The sequence below is a fragment of the Oncorhynchus clarkii genome, chromosome 6 (assembly GCF_045791955.1).
Source record: "Oncorhynchus clarkii lewisi isolate Uvic-CL-2024 chromosome 6, UVic_Ocla_1.0, whole genome shotgun sequence".
Lineage (NCBI taxonomy): Eukaryota > Metazoa > Chordata > Actinopteri > Salmoniformes > Salmonidae > Oncorhynchus > Oncorhynchus clarkii.
The window spans coordinates 81254297-81279409 of NC_092152.1; the positions used below are offsets into that span (position 1 = coordinate 81254297).

General features: G+C 45.0%; 1 protein-coding gene across 7 annotated transcripts in view; it reads right to left on the reverse strand.

Annotated features, from left to right (window-relative positions):
* The window catches only part of LOC139411702 (homeodomain interacting protein kinase 3b), an 84721-nt gene that overhangs the window by 25589 nt on the left and 34019 nt on the right, over positions 1 to 25113 (reverse strand). For all 7 annotated transcript variants that reach the window (XM_071158360.1, XM_071158358.1, XM_071158357.1 and 4 more), the window contains exon 3: positions 4614 to 4737. In XM_071158360.1, coding sequence (XP_071014461.1) covers positions 4614 to 4737 — 124 coding nt within the window. The remainder of the gene's footprint in view (positions 1 to 4613; positions 4738 to 25113) is intronic.

Genomic DNA, 25113 nt, shown 5'->3' on the forward strand with positions numbered 1-25113 from the left:
TGCCATTGCTGAGTGGTGGTGCCCCGATCCCGCAGCTGAATCAACTTTAGGAGACGGTCCTGGCGCTTGCTGGACTTTCTTATGCGCCCTGAAGCCTTCTTCACAACAATTGAACCGTTCTCCTTTTAGTTCTTGATGAAGCGATAAATGGTTGATTTAGGTGCAAACTTACTGGCAGCAATAACCTTGCCTGTGAAGCCCTTTTTGTGCAAAGCAATGATGACGGCACGTGTTTCCTTGCAAGTAACCATGGTTGACAGAGGAAGAACAATGATTCCAAACACCACCCTCCTTTTGAAACTTCCAGTCTGTTATTTGAACTCAATCAGCATGACAGAGTGATCTCCAGCCTTGTCCTCGTCAACACTCACACCTGTGTTAACGAGAGAATCACTGACATGATGTCAGCTGGTCCTTTTGTGGCAGGGCTAAAATGCAGTGGAAATGTTTCTTTGGGATTCAGTTCATTTGCATGGCAAAGAGGAACTTTGCAATTAATTGCAATTCATCTGATCACTCTTCATAACATTCTGGAGGATATGCAAATTGCCATCATACAAACTGAGGCAGCAGACTTTTGTGAAAATGAATATTTGTGTCATTCTCAAAACTTTTGGCCACGACTGAATGTGAGTGCATGTGTGTGTATATGAGTGCGTGCGTATGCGAGTGCGTGCGAGACTGCATGCGTAAGCGAGTGCATGCGTGAGCATGCATGTGCACGTACGAGTGCATGTGTACGTGCGAGTGCATGTGTACGTGCGAGTGCATGTGTACGTGCGAGTGCATGTCTACGTGCGAGTGCATGTCTACGTGCGAGTGCATGTCTACGTGCGAGTGCATGTCTACGTGCGAGTGCATGTCTACGTGCGAGTGCATGTGTACGTGCGAGTGCATGTGTACGTGTGAGTGAGAAGAATTCCTCTCTGAAGGGAAAAACTTATTTTCCTGGAAGGTGTTTCACTGCAGCCTTTCTAGGACGAAAACAACCCACCATCCCTGCAGTACAACACACAGACAGAGAGAGTGGTAGAGAGAGAAAAAGGGAGAGAGAGATAGAGAGCGAGAGAGAGGTAGAGAGAGAAAGAGAGGTAGAGAGAAAGAGAGGTAGAGAGAAAGAGAGAGAGCTAGAGAGAGAAAGAGGTAGAGAGAGAAAGAGGGAGAGAGAGAAAGAGGGAGAAAGAGGGAGAGAGAGGTAGAGAGAGAGAGAGGGGTAGAGAGAGAAAGAGGGAGAGAGAGAAAGAGGGAGAGAGGTAGAGAGAGAAAGAGGTAGAGAGAAAGGGGGAGAGAGAGAGAAAGGGGGAGAGAGAGAAAGGGGGAGAGAGAGAAAGGGGGAGAGAGAGAAAGGGGGAGAGAGAGAAAGGGGGAGAGAGAAAGAGGGAGAGAGAGAAAGAGGGAGAGAGAGAAAGAGAGAAAGAGGGAGAGAGAGAAAGAGAGAGAAAGAGGGAGAGAGAGAAAGAGAGAAATAGGGAGAGAGAGGTAGAGAGAGAAAGAGAGAGAGAGGGGTAGAGAGAGAAATAGGTAGAGAGAGAAAGAGGGAGAGAGAGAAAGAGGGAGCTGATTGGGGACACTACCAGGGCCCTATCCTTTAGCGCCATATATATCACGGTTGTTGAAACATTGCCCAAATGTTGAAAGAAGGTTTGACGTGGCTGAGAGGTGAGAGGAGGAGGAAGAGGCAGAGGAGGGTTATAAATACATTCTGCTGTGTGGGATGGAACTAGACCCCATGCTGGGAGTGAGGGGTGACGGCAGCCCCTTCTGGCCCCCGGGGCCCATGGTGACACCCTACACCCTGGGAGGGGAGGGGGGGTTAGTGTTGAAGGCATGGATTAAAGTACACCTGTTAATGTCCATGTGAACGCCCACAGGGCATGGGCATGATAACTGACTGAGGGGCGTACACTAGAAGATAGCTGGCCAGAGAGAGAGAGACTGTAGGTCAGTGGCGGTAGTACCGTAGCGGTAGGTCAGTGGCGGTAGTACCGTAGCGGTAGGTCAGTGGCGGTAGTGCCGTAGCGGTAGGTCAGTGGCGTCAGTAACAGCGGTAGGTCAGTGGCGTTCGTAACAGCGGTAGGTCAGTGGCGTTCGTAACAGTGGTAGGTCAGTGGCGGTAGTGCCGTAGCGGTAGGTCAGTGGCGGTAGTACCGTAGCGGTAGGTCAGTGGCGGTAGTACCGTAGCGGTAGGTCAGTGGTGTCCGTAACAGCGGTAGGTCAGTGGCGTCAGTAACAGCGGTAGGTCAGTGGCGTTCGTAACAGCGGTAGGTCAGTGGCGTTCGTAACAGTGGTAGGTCAGTGGCGTTCGTAACAGTGGTAGGTCAGTGGCGTTCGTAACAGTGGTAGGTCAGTGGCGTTCGTAACAGCGGTAGGTCAGTGGCGTCAGTAGTAGTGGTAGGTCAGTGGCGTTAGTAACAGCGGTAGGTCAGTGGCGTCAGTAGTAGTGGTAGGTCAGTGGCGTTAGTAACATAGTGGTATAGTGCTACAACGATGAAGAAATCTAATAAGAACTCTATAATCAGACCCAACTACTCCCACCATGAATCCCCTTTTTCAGTCCTCTCTTATTTAGTGCTCTCCCTTTATCTATAATTTTTCTGTGTATCTCCTCCCTGTTCCTTGGCTTCACACTCCGTATCTCCTCCGTGCTCCTTGGCTTCACACTCCGTATTTCCTCCCTGCTCCTTGGCTTCACACTCCGTATCTCCTCCCTGCTCCTTGGCTTCACACTCCGTATCTCCTCCCTGTTCCTTGGCTTCACACTCCGTATCTCCTTCTTTCCTCTAATCTCTTTGAGAGGCTTCCGCCAGGCCTCTGGCACCAGCGGTCAGGCCTCTGGCACCAGCGGTCAGGCCTCTGGCACCAGCGGTCAGGCCTCTGGCACCAGCGGTCAGGCCTCTGGCACCAGCGGTCAGGCCTCTGGCACCAGCGGTCAGGCCTCTGGCACCAGCGGTCAGGCCTCTGGCACCTATCGTTGGTTCACTCCCTCAGAGGAGGATCCACCAAGGTTCTGTCTGTGTAATGCGGCTTTGGGACATTGTGATCTGCCCCTATAAAAACAGATGAATTACATTTAGTGCTGCCGTGCTCAAGTCAAATCTCTTCGGGAGGTGTTGAGTTATCCCTCCTGCCTCTGGGCCGGAGCGGAAAGCGTGAAAAATGATGCTGGGAAGTAAAAATACTTTGGCGAGGACACAGTCCGTCTGCAGAGGGGGCTTAGGGGGTGTACTGCAGGATAATGTATAGGAAAGGTTGGGGCTGGACTGAAAGGCTTGCTGTGGATGGGTCTCCAGGGCGGGGGGAAAGCCGTTCAACGTAAGCCCCAGATTCATTTAACTCTGGGCAGCTGCTGTTCGGGGCTCCGCTGGGTGGGATCCATCACCTCCAGCCTGCTATGCCATCAGTCATTGGGAGAGACCATCCACACCTCCGCCCTGCCACTGGCACATCCACAGGGGAGCCCTCCCCCGCCGGAGGTGGCCAGGAAATACGGCACTAATCTGGGCCTGTCGCTGCCTGTCACTCCCCTCCTCCGTCTCTCACTCCTCTCTACCCTCTCAATTCATTCCCACACACTATGTTCATTTATTTCTTCATCAATATTTCCTCTTCCAAACTCGCTCTCCCTTTCTAAATCTCCCCCTCCTTTCCACCCCTGCTGCCTCAAGCAGTCCCAGTACAGTATATTATCCTTTATCTCCTTCTCCTCCCCTCTCCCTTCCATTCCTCGTTTCCAGTGCCCCCCCTCCCTTCTCCACAGGTCACTGCAGGATTCAGCCCGATCATCCTGAGAACCCAGCAGGGGTAAAGTGTTAATAACAGGGCTACGGAGGAGTGGGAGGTCTGAGTCCATGTCCTAATACAAGCAATCACCTCATAGCATGAACGCACACTGTTAGAGTACAGTAGGAGGGGCTAGACAGACTTCACTCAGCTAGAGAGGAGAACAGATGCCAGAGGAAATTAGACGGGAGGAGATGGAGGAGGACAGCAGACTAAAAAGAGAGTGCGTGAGCGAGTGGGAAGAAAAAGGGGGGAGGAGATAAAGGAACTTCAAGGAGAAGGAGGAGGAGATGATAAAGGAACTTCAAGGAGAAGAGGGAGATAAAGGAACTTCAAGGAGAAGGAGGAGATAAAGGAACTTCAAGGAGAAGGAGGAGATAAAGGAACTTCAAGGAGAAGGAGGAGATAAAGGAACTTCAAGGAGAAGGAGGAGATAAAGGAACTTCAAGGAGAAGGAGGAGATAAAGGAACTTCAAAGAGAAGAAGGAGATAAAGGAACTTCAAAGAGAAGGAGGAGATAAAGGAACTTCAAAGAGAAGGAGGAGATAAAGGAACTTCAAAGAGAAGGAGGAGATAAAGGAACTTCAAAGAGAAGGAGGAGATAAAGGAACTTCAAAGAGAAGGAGGAGATAAAGGAACTTCAAAGAGAAGAAGGAGATAAAGGAACTTCAAGGAGGAGGAGATAAAGGAACTTCAAGGAAGAGCGAATGAGAAGATGTGAAGGGAATAGCAGGAGGAAAAAGAAGATGAGGGAGGAGGTCTACAGTTCTTAAGATCTGGACCAGTGAGCCTCAGAGGAGGGTGTACAGTAATGTAACAATACACTTCATTACCTGGTCGTACTCCAGGGCCCCTGGGTAGAGGGGCCAGCCCAGGAAGAGCTCAGCGATCACACAGCCCAGGGACCACATGTCGATAGCTTCACAGAAGGGCAGGCCCAGGATGATCTCTGGAGCCCTGGAAGGAGAGAAACACAAAGTGGTTAGCTACACTCATACACTGACTCCACATAACCCAGTTTGAACTGACTATTTGAGAAAGGGATCGAGTCCAAACATGCCTTCAAGCATAATTTCTAGTCAGTCGTATCATGATAAAGCTGAGACGGCAGAAACACAAGACGCCAAAGCTAAAATACAGCAGTCTCGTGTGTGTCACCTTGCCAACTGACCCATGTACCAATACTGATCAAATAAAATATTATTGGTCACATACACATGGTTAGCAGATGTTAACGCGAGTGTAGCAAAATGCTGGTGCTTCTAGTTCAGACTATGCAGTAATATCTAACAAATTCACCTTAACTACCTTATACACACAATTAGACAAATGTAAAGAGATGAATAGAATATGTACATGTAAATATATGGATGAGCGATGGCCTGCGGCATAGGCAAGATGCAGTAGATGGTATAGAATATAGTATATACATATGAGATGAGTAATATAGGATATTTAAATATTGTTAAAGTGGGGTTATTTAAAGTGACTAGTGATACCTTAATTAAGTCCATTTAATTTGAGTGGCCAGAAATTTGAGTCTGTATGTTGGCAGCAGCCTCTCTATGTTAGTGGTGGCTGTTTAACAGTCTGATGGCCTTGAGATAGAAGCTGTTTTTCAGTCTCTCGGTCCCAGCTTTGATGCACCTGTACTGACCTCGCTTTCTGGATGATAGTGGGGTGAACAGGCAGTGGCTCGGGTTGTTTGTCTAGGAGCAAGATGTCGACGTCCACGACGAGGCTGGTTCTTTTTGTAATCTGTGATTGGCTGTGGACCCTGCCACATACGTCTCGTGTTTGAGCCGTTGAGTTGCGACTCTACTTTGTCTCTATACTGACGCTTTGCTTGTTTGATTGCCTTGCGGAGGGAATAGCTACACTGTTTGTATTCGGCCATGTTTCCGGTCGCCTTGCCATGATTAAAAGCAGTGGTTCGCACTTTCAGTTTTGCGCAAATGCTGCCATTAATCCACGGTTTCTGGTTAGGGAAGGTTTTAATAGTCACAGCGGGTACGACATCTCCGATGCAATTTCTAAACTCGGTCACAGAGTCAGCGTATACATCAATGTTGTTGTCTGAAGCTATCCGGAACATATCCCAGTCCACGTGATGGAAAGCAATCTTGACGCGTGGAATCTGATTGGTCAGACCAGCGTTGTATTGACCTGAGCACGGGCGTTTCCTCGTTTAGTTTCTGTCTATAGGCTGGGAGCAACAAAACGTATTCATGGTCAGATTTGCCAAAGGACGGGCGCTGGAGGGCTTTGTATGCATCACGGAAGTTTGAGTAGTAATGATACAGAATTCTGCCAACACGTGTTGGGCATTCGATTTGCTGATATAATTTAGGGAGTATTGATCTTAGGTTAGCTTTGTTAAAATCCCCAGCTACAATAAATGCAGCCTCAGGATGTATGGTTTCCAGTTTACATAGAGTCCAGTGAAGTTCTTTCAGGGCCGACGAGGTATCTGCTTGGGGGGGGATATACACGGCTGTGACTATAATCGAAGAGAATTCTCTTGGAAGATAATGCGGTCGGCATTAGATGGTAAGGAATTCTAGGTCAGGTGAGCAAAAGGACTTGAGTTCCTTTTTACCAGAGAGATGTTTGTTTGTCGGCGCAATGCGTGAAGAAACCGGGTAGCTGTACCAACTCTGACAACGTATCCCGAGTGAGCCATGTTTCTGTGAAACAGAGAATGTTACAATCTCTGATGTCTCTTTGGAAGGCAACTCGTGCCCTAATTTCATCCACCTTATTGTCTAGAGATTGGACATTGGCGAGTAATATGCTTGGAAGTGGTGGATGGTGTGCTCGCCTGAGTCTGACCAGTATGCCGCTCCGTCTGACACTCCTGCGGCGACCGCGTTGTTTTGGGTCGGCCTCTGGGATAAGATCGCATGTCCAGGGTGGAGTTCTGAACAAAGGATGCGCTTCAGGAAAGTCGTATTCCTGGTCGTAATGATGGGAAGTTGACATCACTTTTATATCCAACAGTTCTTCCCGGCTGTACGTAATAACACTTGAGATTTTCTGGGCTAACAATGTAAGAATACATAAAAAACTAACTAATAACTGCATAGTTTTCTAAGGATCTGAAGCGAGGCGACCATCTGTTGGCGCCATTATCATCATATCAGGAGCCAGCTTAGTGCCACCAGCCAGAGTAGGAGGAAGTTTTCCACTAGACACTGAGCTAAAGCCAGTTTAGCCTTTTCCCTGCTTCTAGTCAATGTAGCTACCATTGTGAAGCGAAGCTATGGTTGATATCTCACAGGGGAATCTTCTTGGAGAACCACCAGCCTCTGTCAGTAATTTATCAGGTCAGGGTGTAAGCTGGATAAGAACAACCAGGAAGTACTGTACATCTACAGCGTCACTAAGTGCTGGCTCACGGTAACCCTGGGTAACTCCATGGTGATGATGCCGTTAAACAGTAGGCCTAATGCGCTGTCACACATCGCCAGGCTAGCAATGACGCAGCCAAGTCAGAGCTGATCTGGGTAAAACAGACTGACAGCTCCTTAGAACATACTAGAACTAGAAACCTTACTGGGACATGACCCCACTGCAATAAATTGACAAAATATTAGAATTGGGCTGCCTGTGAAAACACAGCCTAATTGCTCCAAAACAAGACACATCCCAGTGGGAAAAACCAGTTGAAATTACATTGTCGCAACCATTTCTGGTTGTAAAAAGATTCTAATGACATTTTAACCAACTGGGATGACGTGTCATGTGTAAGAAAACAAAACAACAATATATATCGTCACAAGTTTACAGTCATTTAGCAATAGCCTACATACCCCTACAGGAACCAAATAGTCAAACCTAACTCCATAGCATGACGTTTTCATTAAGTTCTGTAGAGTTATTATAACTCAAAGATAATAACTAGTATTAGTTGCAGATAAATACACACTGCAGAATACAGACAAGCCCCATGTTCCTCCTTTAGGATTCCTGTGATTCTGATAGGGGCATTTCTCTGGGCACTTGAGCGGACCCTCTACGAATGCCTGACCCAACTTGTGCTCTGTTGACAATGTCAGATGCCACCAGTGTCTGTACACAGGCCCATAGAAAATGGCAGCTTGATAAACCCAAGGCCAATGTTTTAACAGGTATATTTGGTCAAGCATGAATATCTTGGGGAGACAAATGGTGCTCCGTATGTTTAAAACACCCTATACTGTCAGGAGTATGTTGGTAAGGGGGAACTAAACAAACCTCAAACACGGGATTGGGTGCTTGTGGTGGTCTGGGAACAAGTATTTATTATGTCAGTTAGCCTATTCAGAAATACAGTACCAGTCAACAGTTTGGACACCTACTCCAGGGGTTTTCTTTATTTGACTATTGTATACATTGTAGAATAATAGTGAAGACATCAAAACTATGAAATAACATACTGAATCATGTAGTAACCAAAAAGTGTTCAACAAATCCAAATATATTTTATATTTTCAAAGTAGCCACCCTTTGCCTTGATGACAGCTTTGCACATAGTTTTGATGTCTTCACTATTATTTTACAAGGTAGAAAATAGTAAAAAAAATAAAGAAAAACCCTGGAATGAGTAGCTGTGCCTAAACTTTTGACTGGTACTGAATGTGTGTGTGTCAGTCTAGTATGTGTGAGTGTGTGGGTAGAGTCCAGTGAGCGTACATACAGCCAGTGCAAGAATGTCTGTGCAACAAAACAATGTAAATAGTCCGGGCAGCCATTTGATTAACTGTTAACCTCTTGAACCTCTGGGGGCAGTATTTCATTTTTGGATGAAAAACGTTCCCGTTTTAAACAAGATATTTTGTCACGAAAGATGCTCGACTATGCATATAATTGACAGCTTTGGAAAGAAAACACTGACGTTTCCAAAACTGCAAAGATATTGTCTGTGAGTGCCTCAGAACTAATGCTACAGGCGAAACCAAGGAGCAAGGAGAGAGCCTACACTTTCTGTCGTTTCCCCAAGGTGTTTGCAGCATTTATTTATTTACTTTTCTGCTCTTTTGCACACCAGTATCTCTACCTGCACATGACCATCTGATAATTTATCACTCCAGTGTTAATCTGCTAAATTGTAATTATTCGCCTACCTCCTCATGCCTTTTGCACACAATGTATATAGACTCCCCCTTTTTTTTCTACTGTGTTACTGACTTGTTAATTGTTTACTCCATGTGTAACTCTGTGTTGTCTGTTCACACTGCTATGCTTTATCTTGGCCAGGTCAGTTGCAAATGAGAACTTGTTCTCAACTAGCCTACCTGGTTAAATAAAGGTGAAATAAAAAATAAATTAAAAAAAATTGTGACGTATTTTTTCTCAGCCAAACGTGATGAACAAAACGGAGCGATTTCTCCTACACAAATAATATTTTTGGAAAAACTGAGCATTTGCTATCTAACTGTGAGTCTCCTCATTGAAAACATCCGAAGTTCTTCAAAGGTAAATGATTTTATTTGAATGCTTTTCTTGTTTTTGTGAAAATGTTGCCTGCTGAATGCTAGGCTTAATGCTATGCTAGCTATCAATACTCTTACACAAATGCTTGTTTAGCTATGGTTCAAAAGCATATTTTGAAAATCTGAGATGACAGTGTTGTTAACAAAAGGCTAAGCTTGAGAGCTAATATATTTATTTCATTTCATTTGCTATTTTCATGAATAGTTAACGTTGCGTTATGGTAATGAGCTTGAGGCTATAATTACGCTCCCGGATACGGGTTTGCTCGGCGCAACAGGTTAAGCAGTTTTATGGCTTTGGTGTAGAAGCTGTTCAGGAGCCTTTTGGTCCCAGACTTGGCGCTCCAGTAGAAGAGAGAACAGTCGAAGACTTGGGTGGCTGAAGTCTTTGACAATTTGTTTTACTGTTACAGTACAGCTACCACAAACATTACGGTAACAGTACAGCTACCACAAACATTACGGTAACAGTACAGCTACCACAAACATTACGGTAACAGTACAGCTACCACAAACATTACAGTAACAGTACAGCTACCACAAACATTACGGTAACAGTACAGCTACCACAAACATTACGGTAACAGTACAGCTACCACAAACATTACGGTAACAGTACAGCTACCACAAACATTACGGTAACAGTACAGCTACCACAAACATTACAGTAACAGTACAGCTATCATAAACAGTACGGTAACAGTACAGCTATCACAAACATTGCTGTTACAGTACAGCTACCACAAACATTACGGTAACAGTAGAGCTATCACAAACATTGCTGTTACAGTTCCATGATAGGATTAAGATAATCTATATAACTGATGAGTGAGGGATTGAAGGGCCAGCCTAGCATCGCTCCCCTGGCTTACAGTTCTCCACAGCTGGCAAACCAGACTAGGGCAATCCTTAGCTTTTTCTATTAGGCTTATCTAATCGCATCTAGCAGAAAAGGTAGCGTGGCTAGTCTGTAAAATCTTTAAAGCCGTAGGTCATCGAGCTGTAAGTGACGGTGGCGGGTGGCCCAACTATGACCTGCTAACAGTTTTAGTCCGTTTTAACCACATTGTCATACCAACTGCAGGTGACAGCAGGTGGGGGGCAAAGGCCACAGACCACTGCCTGTTAATAAGACCCAGGCTCTCCCTAGGAGGCTGAGAGGAGACTCAACAGAAAGACAAATACAGCCAGAGGCCAGTCGAAGACTGAATAGACAGAGAGAGAGAGAGACCAGTGGAAGACTGAATAGACACAGAGAGATATATTGTGTCCTTTAACCATTTGTACATTGTTAAAATACTGTATATATATATATATAATATGACATTTGTAATGTCTTTATTGTTTTGAAACTTCTCTATGTGTAATGTTCACTGTTAATTGTTATTGTTTATTTCACTTTATATATTATCTACCTCACTTGCTTTGGCAATGTTAACAAATGCTTCCCATGCCAATAAAGCCCTTGAATTGGAGACAGAGACACACAGACACACAGACACACAGACAGACAGACCAGTGGAAGACTGAATAGACAGACAGACCAGTGGAAGACTGAATAGACAGTGGAAGACTGAATAGACAGACAGACAGAGAGGCCAGTGGAAGACTGAATAGACAGACAGACAGAGAGGCCAGTGGAAGACTGGACAGACAGACAGCGAGGCCAGTGGAAGACTGGACAGACAGACAGCGAGGCCAGTGGAAGACTGGACAGACAGACAGCGAGGCCAGTGGAAGACTGAATAGACAGACAGACAGAGAGCCAGTGGAAGACTGAATAGACAGACAGACAGAGAGCCAGTGGAAGACTGAATAGACAGACAGACAGAGAGGCCAGTGGAAGACTGGACAGACAGACAGAGAGGCCAGTGGAAGACTGGACAGACAGACAGACAGAGAGGCCAGTGGAAGACTGGACAGACAGACAGCGAGGCCAGTGGAAGACTGGACAGACAGACAGCGAGGCCAGTGGAAGACTGAATAGACAGACAGACCGAGGCCAGTGGAAGACTGAATCCAGTCAGTACAGTTCAACTGGCTTGATGTTTGCCTTCCAGCTGTCCTGCCTGACACTCCTTTTGCCTCCACCTTAGATATCTGTGATTGATTCATACTGTCTGTCAGTAGTAGTGACAGCGCAACACAGGCTACATGTCCAGAAATGAGACAAATCAGCAGGCTTCAACACAATTACATAGGTGTTTCCCCTCTCTCTTCCCCCAAACATAAAACCAAATTAGTTTGAAATGAATGTTGCGGAGTTTGTTTGTGGCCTTAGGTGTAGCTTTGGGGGACTTTGCACCCTGCCTAGGGGGGGGGGACCGATGTAGGGGAAACACTGATCTCAGTGTGATGTAACCCAGCCCATCACTCTGGCTTTGGCAGAGGAACTATTCTTATCCAAGAGTTAAAATACATTCTGCCTACGTTAACACCTTGGTGGTGTAGGGGGAGGGAGGGAGGGGTACTGGAACAGTCAAACTGGCCGGTGTTTTTTCCCCACTGTATGACTGGACACATCTTTTTGATTACCACGGGGCTGTTCAACTAATCATACACTCAGGGGTGTAATTACTATTACACTGCTAGCCAGGCTCAATAATGACGGCAGCACTAAAAGCCCTTTCACCACTCAGTGGTGTGGTACAGAGGTTGAGAGGGGAGAAGCTCACAGGAGCAGAAGTTAAAATGTCAGGACCAAAGGTACGGTGTTTATAAGAGAAAACAAGAGAAGACTCCAGAAGAAAGAGCCAGGTGAATGACTAACACATCTTACAGGGATAAAGGAGGAGGCTGATCCACATGGCACCACGTATAACAGACAGAACGGTGGACGTGAGGAAGAAGGATCAAGGGACAGATATGAACGGTTTCAAAACAGAGGAGAGACACTCAGATCCAGCATGGGGTGGATGAGTGGTCGTTGTCATGGCGACGGTGCACTTTCCTGATTGACGCAACCCTAGCAGCCGGTCTCCAGTGAAACCAAATCTATTTTCTATCCTGAGGATGTGACGTGCGAAGCCCAGGGGACGCAAGCCAAGCAGAGGCCCCGTGATCACATACACTCACATGTACAGGATCCACGGGAGACACACAGGGCCCCCTGAGGACACACACACACACATGTACAGGATCCACGGGAGACACACAGGGCCCCCTGAGGACACACACACTCACATGTACAGGATCCACGGGAGACACACAGGGCCCCCTGAGGACACACACACACTAGGGTTGTCACAATGCCAGTACGGCGGTACTCAGAGGTACGGTAACAAGGAAATAAAACAGTCCTAATGTTGGAGACAAACAGCCTGATGATGTCATGTAGAATCCCATGTTTATTTCCAAGCTGTATTACACTATATTGAACCTGAAGTAGGGTATTAGAGGACCATAGACTTTAGTCTGCTTTGGGTTTTCCTTTTTGTCATGGAAAATCTGGTATCGTAGTATCGTGATATTGGTACCGTGACAACATTAACACACGACCCTGGGGTGCTGCTCACCTGTATGGGTGAGGGGTACAGGGGTACTGTGTGTTTGGGTGTCAGGTGGGCCATCACAGAAAGGTGGCATTGAGTCACTGAAGAGCATATTGCTCAACAACTGGCATTTTGCTAAAGAAACAGATGAGGTCAGTCGCATCAGAGATCAGACAGAAAATCCACCCAGAATGGGACAAATCCTCCAGCATGACTCAGGGCCTCGATAGCAGACATTAAACATTTAGATTCAGTATGACTTAAGCCTAATGAGTTGACTGAAAGATAGACAACATGGTGCCTTTTGCGGTCCTGTAATTGTTATATGCATGAAGGCTGAAACACACATGTACAGTGGTGCTTCTGAATATAGCCCAGCACCCAGCAGCCTTCAGTACCACCATCACCACCCTCCCCGACTCCCATCCCTAATGGATCCCTAATGGTGTTAACCGTCCGGCTGGCACCTAAGACACATCAAAACTCTGACCTAATCGCCTCTCTCTCCATCCGCCCAGACACAGCTCCACCACTTCCTGCTGCTCATTATGTCCCAGAATATAGCCAATTAAAGTAGACAGGGCAGGGCGGAACTTGTGGCACATTTCAGAAGAAGAACGTGCAGAGACTGTCGACACCTGTGGCAGAACAAACTGGCAGAGACGTCATACTGGGCTTAATGATGACACGCAGCAGTGGGCCTGGACAGCCAAGGCAGAGTCACTTTGAGAACAGAGAGAGAGGTTCAAGCTCTTTCTCCAACATTAGCGCAAGTTGATGGGTGACCTCTGGAGTCTGGAGTTATGTTTAGCGCAGGAGGAGAACTGAAACCTGACTAGAAATGAACTGACAGACTGAAACATATACATTCACAATATTATTCCAGAGTACGTTATTGGGATGGAGAACTTTCCTTTGGAAAATACTGGGCGGTTCATCAAGCTGTTTGGATTTACCCTAGAATGGGAGGGGAGCGGATCACTTTAAGTCAAACATGAGGGTTATTACATAAAGATTATCCATCCACAACTTTCTAGCCAAATAACCAGGTGCTAGGGACATTATTGGATTGGACAGTGGTTGAAGACCAAATTAGGCAGTTCAAAAACCATAACAGAAAAAGACATGGGAGGACTTCTTAACTTAAGCAGCCAACAAGGTACTCACATCTGCTTCCCATACTTCATTTAAACTGGACAGGCCTCGCCAGAGAAAACATCTCAGCATGCCATTTCATAACAGCAAATACTGAGAATTGAAGGGTGAGTATCAGGCGTATCGTTGCTCAACACTACTGTGTTCCTAACAGGCTAAGAATGGATGATGTCAGCCAGGTGAGAAATATCAGCCAGTTCAGAGGTTTCCAACAGAACACTGTGTGCTATAGAAGAGAAAACCCCTTTACAGTCTGCACAGGGGGGGGGGGGGGTTACATCACCAAAAGAGCCTTTCAAACTTCCCACGTTGCATCTAAGGTTTCAACCGTCTGCCTTGCTGCTAGCTAAATACCATATTGCATTTTCTTGGCAAATGGATTACACTCACTGAAGACAGGAGAGGGGATAAGAACATTCCAAAATGGGAAATAGTCATTGCGATGGCAGAACATGGATGAGCGCTATACATATTCTCAGATGAGGAGAAAGGGCGAAATGGTTGCAATGTTCCACACATGCATGATTCTAAAACAGATTCAACTCATATAGATTTAAAGTCTGTGATTAGTCTTTTTGTGGAAAACAGAGGTTAGACTATAGTCTAGCAGGACAATGGCAAGGCAGAATACTTCAGTGAGGCCTCTCCATACACGTCAAGGAGAGAGTGCTTATTTACTCCACCTGGTAGGCTACTCTCTACCGTCTATTAGGAGACAAGGAAAAGGAGATCATTTAAGTGAATCCTATTGTATAGGTACCGCCTGGTGTGCAGCTGACTAAGAGTAATGTCACCAGATAGGCTTTGGCGGTGTAACGGATATACCGTACACCAGGGTATTTGGAAAAATCCCCAGGATATTATACCATCAAAAGAAAAAAAAGTTTCAATAAATTTGAATATGTGGAGCTACTTTAAAATGAATAACTGCAGTCAACTTGGGCAAAACGTTAAAACATAAAGCAAATTGCGTTCTTCATTTCACCTGTCACAGTATTTTACAGTATGAAGCTTAGCGTCATTCCCCAGGACAGTTGAACCAGCCATGTGTTTGTTTGTAAATAGCACAATGGGAGAAAGAGAGCTGCTGAGTCCATAGAGTTCCAAACTCAGCAGAAAAAGAAACGTCCTCGCTGTCAACTGCATTTATTTTCAGCAAACTTAACATGTGCAAATATTTGTATGAACATAAGATTAAACAACTGAGACTAGAGGTCGACCGATTATGATTTTTCAACGCCGATACAGATTATTGGAGGACCAAAAAAGCTGATACCGATTAAATAGGAAGATTTTTATTTATTTATTTGTAATAATGACAATTACAACACTTATTTTAACTTAATATAATACATCAATAAAAATCAATTTAGCCTCAAATAAATAATGAAACATGTTCAATTTGGTTTAAATAATGCAAAAACAAACTTTTGGAGAAGTAAAAGTGCAATATGTGCCATGTAAAATAGCGAACGTTTGAGTTCCTTGCTCAGAACATATGAAAGTTGGTGGTTCCTTTTAACATGAGACTTCAATATTCCAAGGTAAGAAGTTTTAGGTTGTAGTTAATATAGTATTTGTAGGACTATTTCTCTCTATACCATTTGTATTTCATATACCTTTGACTATTGGATGTTCTTATAGGCACTATAGTATTGCCAGGGTAACAGTATAGCTTCCAACCCTCTCCTCGCCCCTACCTGGGCTCGAACCAGGAACACATCGACAACAGCCACACTCGAAGCAGCGTTACCCATCGCTCCACAAAAGGCGCGGCCCTTGTCGAGCAAGGGAAACAACCACTCCAAGTCTCAGAGCGAGTGACGTTTGAAACGCTATTAGCGCACACCCAGCTAACTAGCTAGCCATTTCACATTGGTTACACCAGCCATTAGGCTGATAGGCTTGAAGTCATAAACAGCGCTGTGCTTGCAAAGAGCTGCTGGCAAAACGCACGAAAGTGCTGTTTGAATGAATGCTTACGAGCCTGCTGCTGCCTACCATCGCTCAGTCAGACTGCTCTATCAAATCATAGACTTAATTATAACATAATAACACACAGAAATACGAGCCTTAGGTCATTAAATCCGTTGAATCCGGAAACTATCATTTCGAAAACAAAACATTTATTATTTAAGTGAAATACGGAACCGTTCGGTATTTTATCTAACATTTGGCATCCATCAGTCTAAATATTCCTGTTACATTGCACAACCTTCAATGTTATGTCATAATTATGTAAAATTCTGGCAAATTAGTTTGCAATGAGCCAGGCTGCCCAAACTGTTGCATATACCCTGACTCTGCGTGCAATGAACGCAAGAGAAGTGACACAATTTCACCTGGTAAATATTGCCTGCTAACCTGGATTTCTTTGAGCTAAATATGCAGGTTTTAAAATATATACTTCTGTGTATTGATTTTAAGAAAGGCATTGGTGTTTATGGTTAGGTACAGTCCAACCATTGTGCTTTTTGCGCAAATGCGCTTTTGTTAAATCATCCCCCAGCGTTGCATCGATTATATGCAACGCAGGACACGCTAGATAAACTAGTAATATCATCAACCATGTGTAGTTATAACTAGTGATTATGATTGATTGTTTTTATAAGATAAGTTTAATGCTAGCTAGCAACTTACCTTGGCTTCTGCATTTGCGTAACAGGCAGTCTCCTCGTGGAGTGCAATGAGAGGCAGGTGGTTAGAGCGTTGGACTAGTTAACTGTAAGGTTGCAAGATTGGAGCCCCCGGGCTGACAAGGTGAAAACCTGTCGTTTGGCCCTGAACAAGGCAGTTAACCCACCGTTCCTAGGCTAGATATCTTAGAAAGGCTTTCTGCTAGAAGTCAAAGAGTGCTTGATGAGTTCTGGATGAGTTCTGTACAGCTGCCATTTTTTTGTCCCTCCGTTCTTCTCCCCCCTGCTCAGTGTAAACATGCTGCTCTTCCTTCAGAAAAGCATGCCTCACAACTTTGTTCATTGGCACAATCACTCTCATAAATGTCCACACGCAAAGTAAAAGACATTCAGTAGCTACTGGCTAAGCTTGTATAACTTCATGAGCTGGATTTGCCCATCTTTGCAATTAGTTTTAGCTCGTTAGCATTTAGCTAACAGCATCTATGTGATGTCGATATTAGTTTGCGCTAATTTTGTTAGCATTCTGGTAATATAGCCCCAGTGGGCTTGTGTGTTTTTAGCACCCCTTTGTATTCCATTCCGGTAATACCATAAATCCCGGGATGAGAGAAGGATGGTATGATGATCTGAAAATCTGGATACTGCCCAAGCCTAACGCAACTCCAATGCCAGAGAGAAGAAGCACAGTGGTAAGCCCAGCATTGGCACACTGCTGTGCAAGCAGACTCACCCATGCTAAGGACATCAGTGGGGGCTAGTGCCATGAGAGTAACCTGACAAAGACCATTTATTATGTTCGAAATGTTGTAAACTGTCAAAACTAGTTTCCAAAATATGTCAGAAATAACATTCTTCCTGTGCAAACAGAAAGCATGTTTAGATTAACATGCAGTGGAGTCTTCTGTCTTTGAGGTGATTTGTTTGGTTTGCTTCCTACTGTAAATAGGGAGCCAAATGTGCATGATTGCAGCAACCAAGGAATGGCCAGTTTCCCTTAGCTTTTTCACTGAGTAATAACACCAAAACGATCCTATTTGTTTTTATCAAATAGCCTTAAGCTTGTACTGCATTTCTTGCCTTGCCTTTTCCCTCGTGCACAGTGTCTGTAGCCAATGAAATAAGCCCTTTTCCCTCGTGCACAGTTTCTGGTCACTGAGTTCAGAGGCCTGTTCTGCTACCTCAGACATGGCCTCCCTTCCTCCCTAGTTCCTTTCCTCCCTAGTCCCGTCGTCCCTTCCCCCCCTCCCTTCTTCCATTCCCCCCACCCGTCGTCCCTTCCCCCCCTCCCTCCCCCCCCTCCCTTCGTCCCTTCCCCCCCACCCTTTGTCCCTTCCCCCCCTCCCTTCGTCCATCTCAGACTTTCCCAAACAGTTTGTCACTATTTTTCCCTTCCCTTCCAGTCTCTCTCTCCCTCCTCCCCACTGAGAGACACTCACTAAGCAGAGGCATCATTAAGCCTAGGACTGTGGGGACTGTAAAAACACCAACATGGTAAAGGGCCGGATTCCACAGAGCACAGGAGGATGTTAGCTCCTCTTGGTGACCTTGGGCTTGGGAAGGAGTCCCACGATCCCAGAAAAGGAACGGGGTCCTCACCGCCAACATCTGCTACGCTAATATCCCACGGAAGACCAGGCTCTGACGCCAGAGCTGCTAGAGGGTGGACACACACACGCCATGGAAGACCAGGCTCTGAGACCAGAGCTGCTAGAGGGTGGACACACACACGCCATGGAAGACCAGGCTCTGAGACCAGAGCTGCTAGAGGGTGGACACACACGCCACAAACAAACATTTCAAACGGAGAGCCGTAGTGCTAAAAACTCTGGAATGGCAAAGGAAGAGAATGAAAAGTGTAAATCATTCTAAATTACAGGATTTAACTCAATAAGAAGGAACTAAGGAGTGCCCACCTGAATTTCTAAATAGTTCTGAGAATGTAAAGCAAAGGGGATCTCAGAACTGCATTGATCACTTATGTTAATGTTAAGTCCAAGTCATATAAAGTGACAGGTCCACTTGGTATTCAAGGCCTGGTTTCAGTTACTGACATGACTTTTACTGGATCAATTCTGAATTACATTAGTGCAAGTCAGCATGGGACGACTTTGAAGATCCACAGGGAAACACTTAAGTTATGTGCTATTCCATATCATAAATCTGGCGTCAGTCGCTACCCCTTTTCCCCCTGCTGAGACGAGCGAATACAGTAAACTGTAGATGCAAATTAAAACAATATTCCACAATGACATAAATATATGGAATGTTATTTTCTCTTATTAGAACTAACACATTGTCAAATGCCCTCTGCAGTAAGAGAGGACATTGGCAGGCAGCAGTGCGGTTTCTAAGCTACTGTAGAACAAAGGTGTAGGGTGTCGGCTAAGCAGTGTTTAACCAATATTCCTTCTTGCCACCGCTGCAAAAGATATGACTTTTTATACAGTGCCTTGAAAGTATTTTTCCCCTTTCAGATTTTCTCTGTTTGCATATTTTTGATACTGAATGTTAGACCTTCAACCAAAACAAAATATTAGATAAAGGGAATCATCAATCTACACACAATATCCCATAATGACAAAGGTAAAATTTGAAAATGTCATTTAAAAATAAATAACAGAAATATCTTATTTACATAAGCATTCAAACCCTATGGCTATGAGTCGAAAATGAGCTCAGGTGCATCCTGTTTCCATTGGTCATCCTTGAGATGTTTCTACAACTTGGAGTCCACCTGTGGTTCAATTGATTGGACATTGGAAAGGCACACACACCTGTCTATATAAGGTCCTACAGTTGACAGTGCATGTCAGACCAAAACCCAAGCCATGAGGTTGAAGGAATTGTCCGTAGAGCTCCAAGACAGGATTGTATCGAGGCACAGATCTGGGGAAGGGTACCAAAAAAGTGTATGGAGCATTGATGTTCCCCAAGAACACAGTGGCCTCCATCATTCTTAAATGGAAGAAGTTTGGAACCACCAAGACTCTTCCTAGGGCTGGCCGCCCGGCCAAACTGAGCAATCAGGGAGAAGGGCCTTGGTCAGGGAGGTGACCAAGAACCCGATGGTCACTTACAGAGCTCCAGAGTTCCTCTTTGGAGATGGGAGAACCTTCCAGAAGGACAACCATCTTTGCAGCACTTCACCAATCAATCTTATGGTAGAGTGGCCAGACAGACGCCACTCAGTTAGAGGCACGACATCCCGCTTGGAGCTTGCCAAAAGGAACCTAAAGTACTCTGACCATGAGAAACAAGATTTAAATCTTTGGCCTGAATGCCAAGCGTCACGTCTGGAGGAAACCAGGCACTGCTCATAACCTGGCAAATACAATCCCAAACGGTGAAGCATGGAGGCAGCATAATACGGTGGGGATGTTTTTCAGCGGCAGGGACTGGGAGACTAGTCAGCATTGTGGGAAACATGGAGTAAAGCACAGAGAGATCCTTGATGAAAACCTGCTCCAGAGCGCTCAGAACCTCAGACTGGGGCAAAGGTTCACCTTCCAACAGAACAATGACCCTAAGCACACAGCCAAGACAATGTAGAAGTGGCTTCGGGACATGTCTCTGAATATCTTTGAGTGGCCCAGCCGATCGAACATCTCTGTAGACCTGACAATAGCTGTGCAGCGACCCTCCCCATCCAACCTGACAGAGCTTGAGAGGATCTGCAGAGAAGAATGGGAGAAACTCCCCAAATACAGGTGTGCCAAGCTTGTAGCGTCATACCCAAGAAGACTCGAGGCTGTAATCGCTGCCAAAGGTGCTTCAACAAAGTACTGAGTAAAGGGTCTGAATACTTAAGTAAAATGTCATAGTTGAGTATTTTTTTAAACCAGTTTTTACTTTGTCGTTATGGGGTATTGCATGTAGATTGATAAGAAAAAATAAAAACGATTTAATACATTTTAGAATAAGGCTGTAACGTAACAAACAGTGGAAAAGTGAAGGGGTCTGAATACTTTCCGAATGCACTGTAGGTTGGTAGATATTTCTGCCGGGAAGAGCTTTTAAATGGATAGTCGTTGGCTCAATGACTGGAAGTGTATGGGAACAGCTAGCATGTCATTGAAGTAACGCTAGTAGCCGCTACCTTTGCCACAACTGTTGAAAACAATCCTAGGGGAAACACTGGTATATGCTAGGTGCAGCTGGCTACTGAGAGAAATAATCTATATGGGCATTTTTCTATTCATGGCCCTGATCTCACACTCCAGAAATAGGTCTGCGATCCAGGCTGCCTCTTCCCTGAGAAACAGAGATGGGTGTAGAGTTACGGTCAACCCCCACACAAGCAACAACAAACAATGTAGACTAGGCTTCATCTGAGGTGAGGGGTGAAGGTTTCCATGCATTTGCTCAGGTAGGCAAGTAGCTACGCTAAATAAACCATGTGTCATTCTAGATATAGACCCAGGCTACAAATACTGTGCTGCTGGTATTCAAGTGATTTTATCTGAGTTCTGACTGACACATTGGCTCAATGAGAGAAAGAAAGAATGGAATCTTCCAGGAACTGCAATTCCACAAACCCTCGTTGCATTCTGAATTATGAACAGGAACACAGAGCTGGCTCCAATCAGGGATGACGTAGCCCATGCACACAGCTAGCAACAACACACCTCCGCTGCTCTGCCTGACACAAACACATGCAGAGGAGGACATTACGGCACTAATGTTATCACCATGTGGAAGTAGCCAGGCGATAGGCCTACTTTCTGCTCAGCTGAATGGAGTTCGGGAGGAAAACATGTCAAATAGAGTAGCAACACATCAAACCAAGGATAGAAAACAACACTAGGAGATCATGAATGAGCTCTCTGCCTTTCCTTAGCCTGGAGTGAGTGAGTGAGTGAGTGAGTGAGTGAGTGTACGAGTGAGTGTACGAGTGAGTGTACGAGTGTTCATGTTTGAATGAAAGAGCTATTCAATGACACCTCATATTCAGCACTTCTATCCCAGAGTGACTCCTCGTGTCCTTGCCTTTGTTGACAAACGTCAGCCAGACACGTCATGGAAAGTATCTGAACTAGAAAATTGAGGTCAGGAGGAACACTCAACTGAATCAAAGCATGTATACAGGCCAGCATGCAGGTGTGTCTATAACAACGTAACCACACTGTGTCTATAGAAGATGGAGGCAAGGCCAGTGATTGAATAATGATAACACACACCAAACTCAGGCCTAATATTTATAGCTCAGAGTTCTGAGCCTAGCTAATATAACAGGCTAGTTATGAGAAAGGGCCTATGTTGCAACACCCACAACGATAAAGTCCAGCGTAGCCTTTGGCACGTTAATCTCTCGTGGACAGACACACGTAACATAACTGTGGGATGACACGACTAACGAGGACATCTGATTCGGTGAGCACGTTTGTGTCACTGATCATTTGGCCAAATCACGATTTTCGCAGGCGTTCACATCTTTTCCAATTTCGGGAGGTGAGGGGACATTTGGCAAATGCTTTGGCTGAGAGTTTCACTTTAGGGGGGTGGAGACTTCACTAGTCTTGTTAGCATTGTTTGTCCTGAATCCCCCAGAACCTAATCGGGTGTCTAATGTAAATACACAACATTTTGGTTCTGGGTTTGTGAGATTATACGGCGTATGAAAGCCTTTCTAACAAGTCGAAACAAGGCAGGCAGTCAGATACAAAACACTGCTTGAATCCCACATCCGTCTGTACAGTGGTAGTAGGAAGGCATGCGTGACAAACCCATATCATTATCATGTCCCCCCTCCTTTCAGTTCAGGCCCTTATATACATGACATCATCTAAAGATCTTTTCTTGCTCCGCTGCTATGTGAGACGCTGGGACGGTCTGAAAACACTAACTCAAACAGGCAGGGACAAGTGACAGAAGGACATGTTGTACATTCCAGAGAGAAAAATACTTCCATTTCACTTCAGAAAGCCAACACATCGCTGACTCCAAATCTGGCTCCTTGATCCATCTCTCTCTCTTTGCACGCTTCTCATCTCGTACCAGTATTACAGCCAGCTTCACACATCCAACTAGAACTTCAAAAGCACCAAAAAGTATTTTTTTTAAACATTTCAACAAATAGACATTTTCATAAGGTGCACATTAAAAATAGTCTGTTTTTAAATGGAGAATGTATTTGTTGGACACTTTCTCCAGTGGGAACAGCAGAGGTAGCGAAGGACCTCCGAGGGGGGAAGAGTCCAGATTCTGAAGGCCAGTGGACCATCCACCATTTCATTCCCTCACCACATCCTGACCCAGACATTACCCTCGCTCCATCATCCACAACTCTTTTCCAGTCTGCCTCGCTAAACGCTGCCCAGGCCAAAACACAGGCCTGCAAATGTGAAAACAATTCAATTAAATCAAAGCCACAACACACTACCAAACAGAAACACACATGCCTATGGAGGCATCAGAGTGAAATATCCTCGTTACCTCGTTACTGAACTGCACATTGAGTTTTACAGGAGCTCCACTGGTCCACCCACTTACTGGAAAACCTCCAGGCTAACAGTCAGCAGGGCTCTCCTCCATCTCCACAGCAGGGAGAAGAGAGAAAAACACAGCAATTGGAGCTGGATGCATCAACCATGAGGGCAAACGGCATAAAACTGAAATATGTTCTACAACAATAGTCAACGGAGCACTAAATTTACCTTTCAAACACTTGATTTTGTGTATTTTTGCAGAGCAGCCTTCCCTGTCTATCAGTACAAAAGGGGCCTGGGTGTTAGGGGGACTTGTAATTGGTGGAGCTATGTGGAGAGGGAGAAATGTGTGGAAAACCTGACTGAACACAGCAGTCTCCTCTTGCCTTCTGTGTGAACTTTCACTGGCTCGCGTGAGCTGGCCCCCTGAATTTACGAGTGAGTGAAGCAATGAGATTGTTTTGAGCCTCAGCATGTGTGCATGTGTGTAATAGCCACCCTCACAGGCCACCCTCCGACATACAAAAGCATCTGCCTCGCAGCACGCTCTGTGCAGATTTTAACCCAGATGTACTGTAGCTTGTTTCAGACTCCTTTTTCTGGAGAGGCCCATGGAGAACTAGACACTTGTCTCACTGACCTAGACACTTGGCTCACTGACAGCACTTCTTGTTACTTAAACATTGCTTATTGTCGCTGTCATATTTTCTTTTTATATTTATTGAAAGTAGCAAATCTCAACGTACACTGAACATTTCAGGACTCAAGAAAATGTTTCAAAATAGCTTCTTTAGCTTCGTAATTTTATGTTCCCTTGGAAAATATGGTCATTTTTTTATTTCCTAAAGTGTTTTGGAGATAAGGTTTTCAACAGACATGGACATTATGTAATTCACCACATTGGTCTATTTGCAGACAGCCAGGGGAAGCCAGGAGGAAATGGCTAGCATTTTTACATGGGCAGGGCTCGGCCGGTCTGTAGATTACTGCTGTGTACACTGGAGAGTTGTGACAAAGGTGCTAGCTAAGCTAATGTTTAGTGGGTACATGAGGCTGGGGACCATGGATGAAGTGTTGTTACTAGCTCCTAGTTGGGCCACGGTCTGCTACAGCCGTCTTCTTCCTTTCAGTTCAAAAGGCAGCATAGAACCCCAACTCAGCTGATCAGGCTAAACCAGTCCAAGGCAGCATAGAACCCCAACTCAGCTGATCAGGCTAAACCAGTCCAAGGCCGCTGGCTAACTAATCATGAGCCAGTCAGTCACATCCCAATGAGCAGTGTTGAGAAACAGAAAGACTGATGTGGAGTTCAGGGTGTCAGTGACTGATAGCCAGGGATCCCTCGACTACTGCATTATTGATGCTCATGAAAGAGCCATAGCAACCAAAACAACCCAACAAACACATTAGTATCTGTTATTTCTAACTATTTCTTTTTTTTTTAAACTCTGTTTATTAAGTTTTGAACATACACACATACAGACAAGACAAAGCAATATAAATAATATACTCAACTAGAAAAAAAGAAAAAAAAATACAAATAAAAATACAAATAAAAAAATAGCTTTAAAGATACCATACTTTAGACAAGTTAAACACACCAGGCAGAAGGCTACAGAGGTTAAAGGGCAATCTATAGTACAGGGACAGGGCAAACACCTCACCATTGTTCCTGTAAACAGTCAAGGGATAAGGGTGGAGAAATGCAACCACTCAACAGAGAGTCATGGCCACAGACCGACAATCCACTGGACAAAAAAAAAGTTTACAATGCTTTAAAATAAAAAAAATAAAATGATTATTCATGTAGGTGTGAACAAAATGTAAAAATAACTGGGAAAAACAAGCTCACACTTCAGTCTCTGCCTGGGCAAGATGAACAAGGCATCTGCGGACCACAATCAATAAGCACATGGATCTTAATCCCCCCCCCAGCAAAAACACAGAGAGAGACTCCCCCAACCCTTAAGTCACAGACTTATTTTAGTATTAATTGGAATGCCATCAGAGGATGGACTGTTTAAAGTAAGACCGGAATGGAGACCAAGCCTCATCAAACAGTTTGGGGTTCCCACGTGAATTTAATTTAATTTTTTCTAGTTTCAGAGAGCACAACACATCCCTCACCCAATATTTATAAGATGGGGGA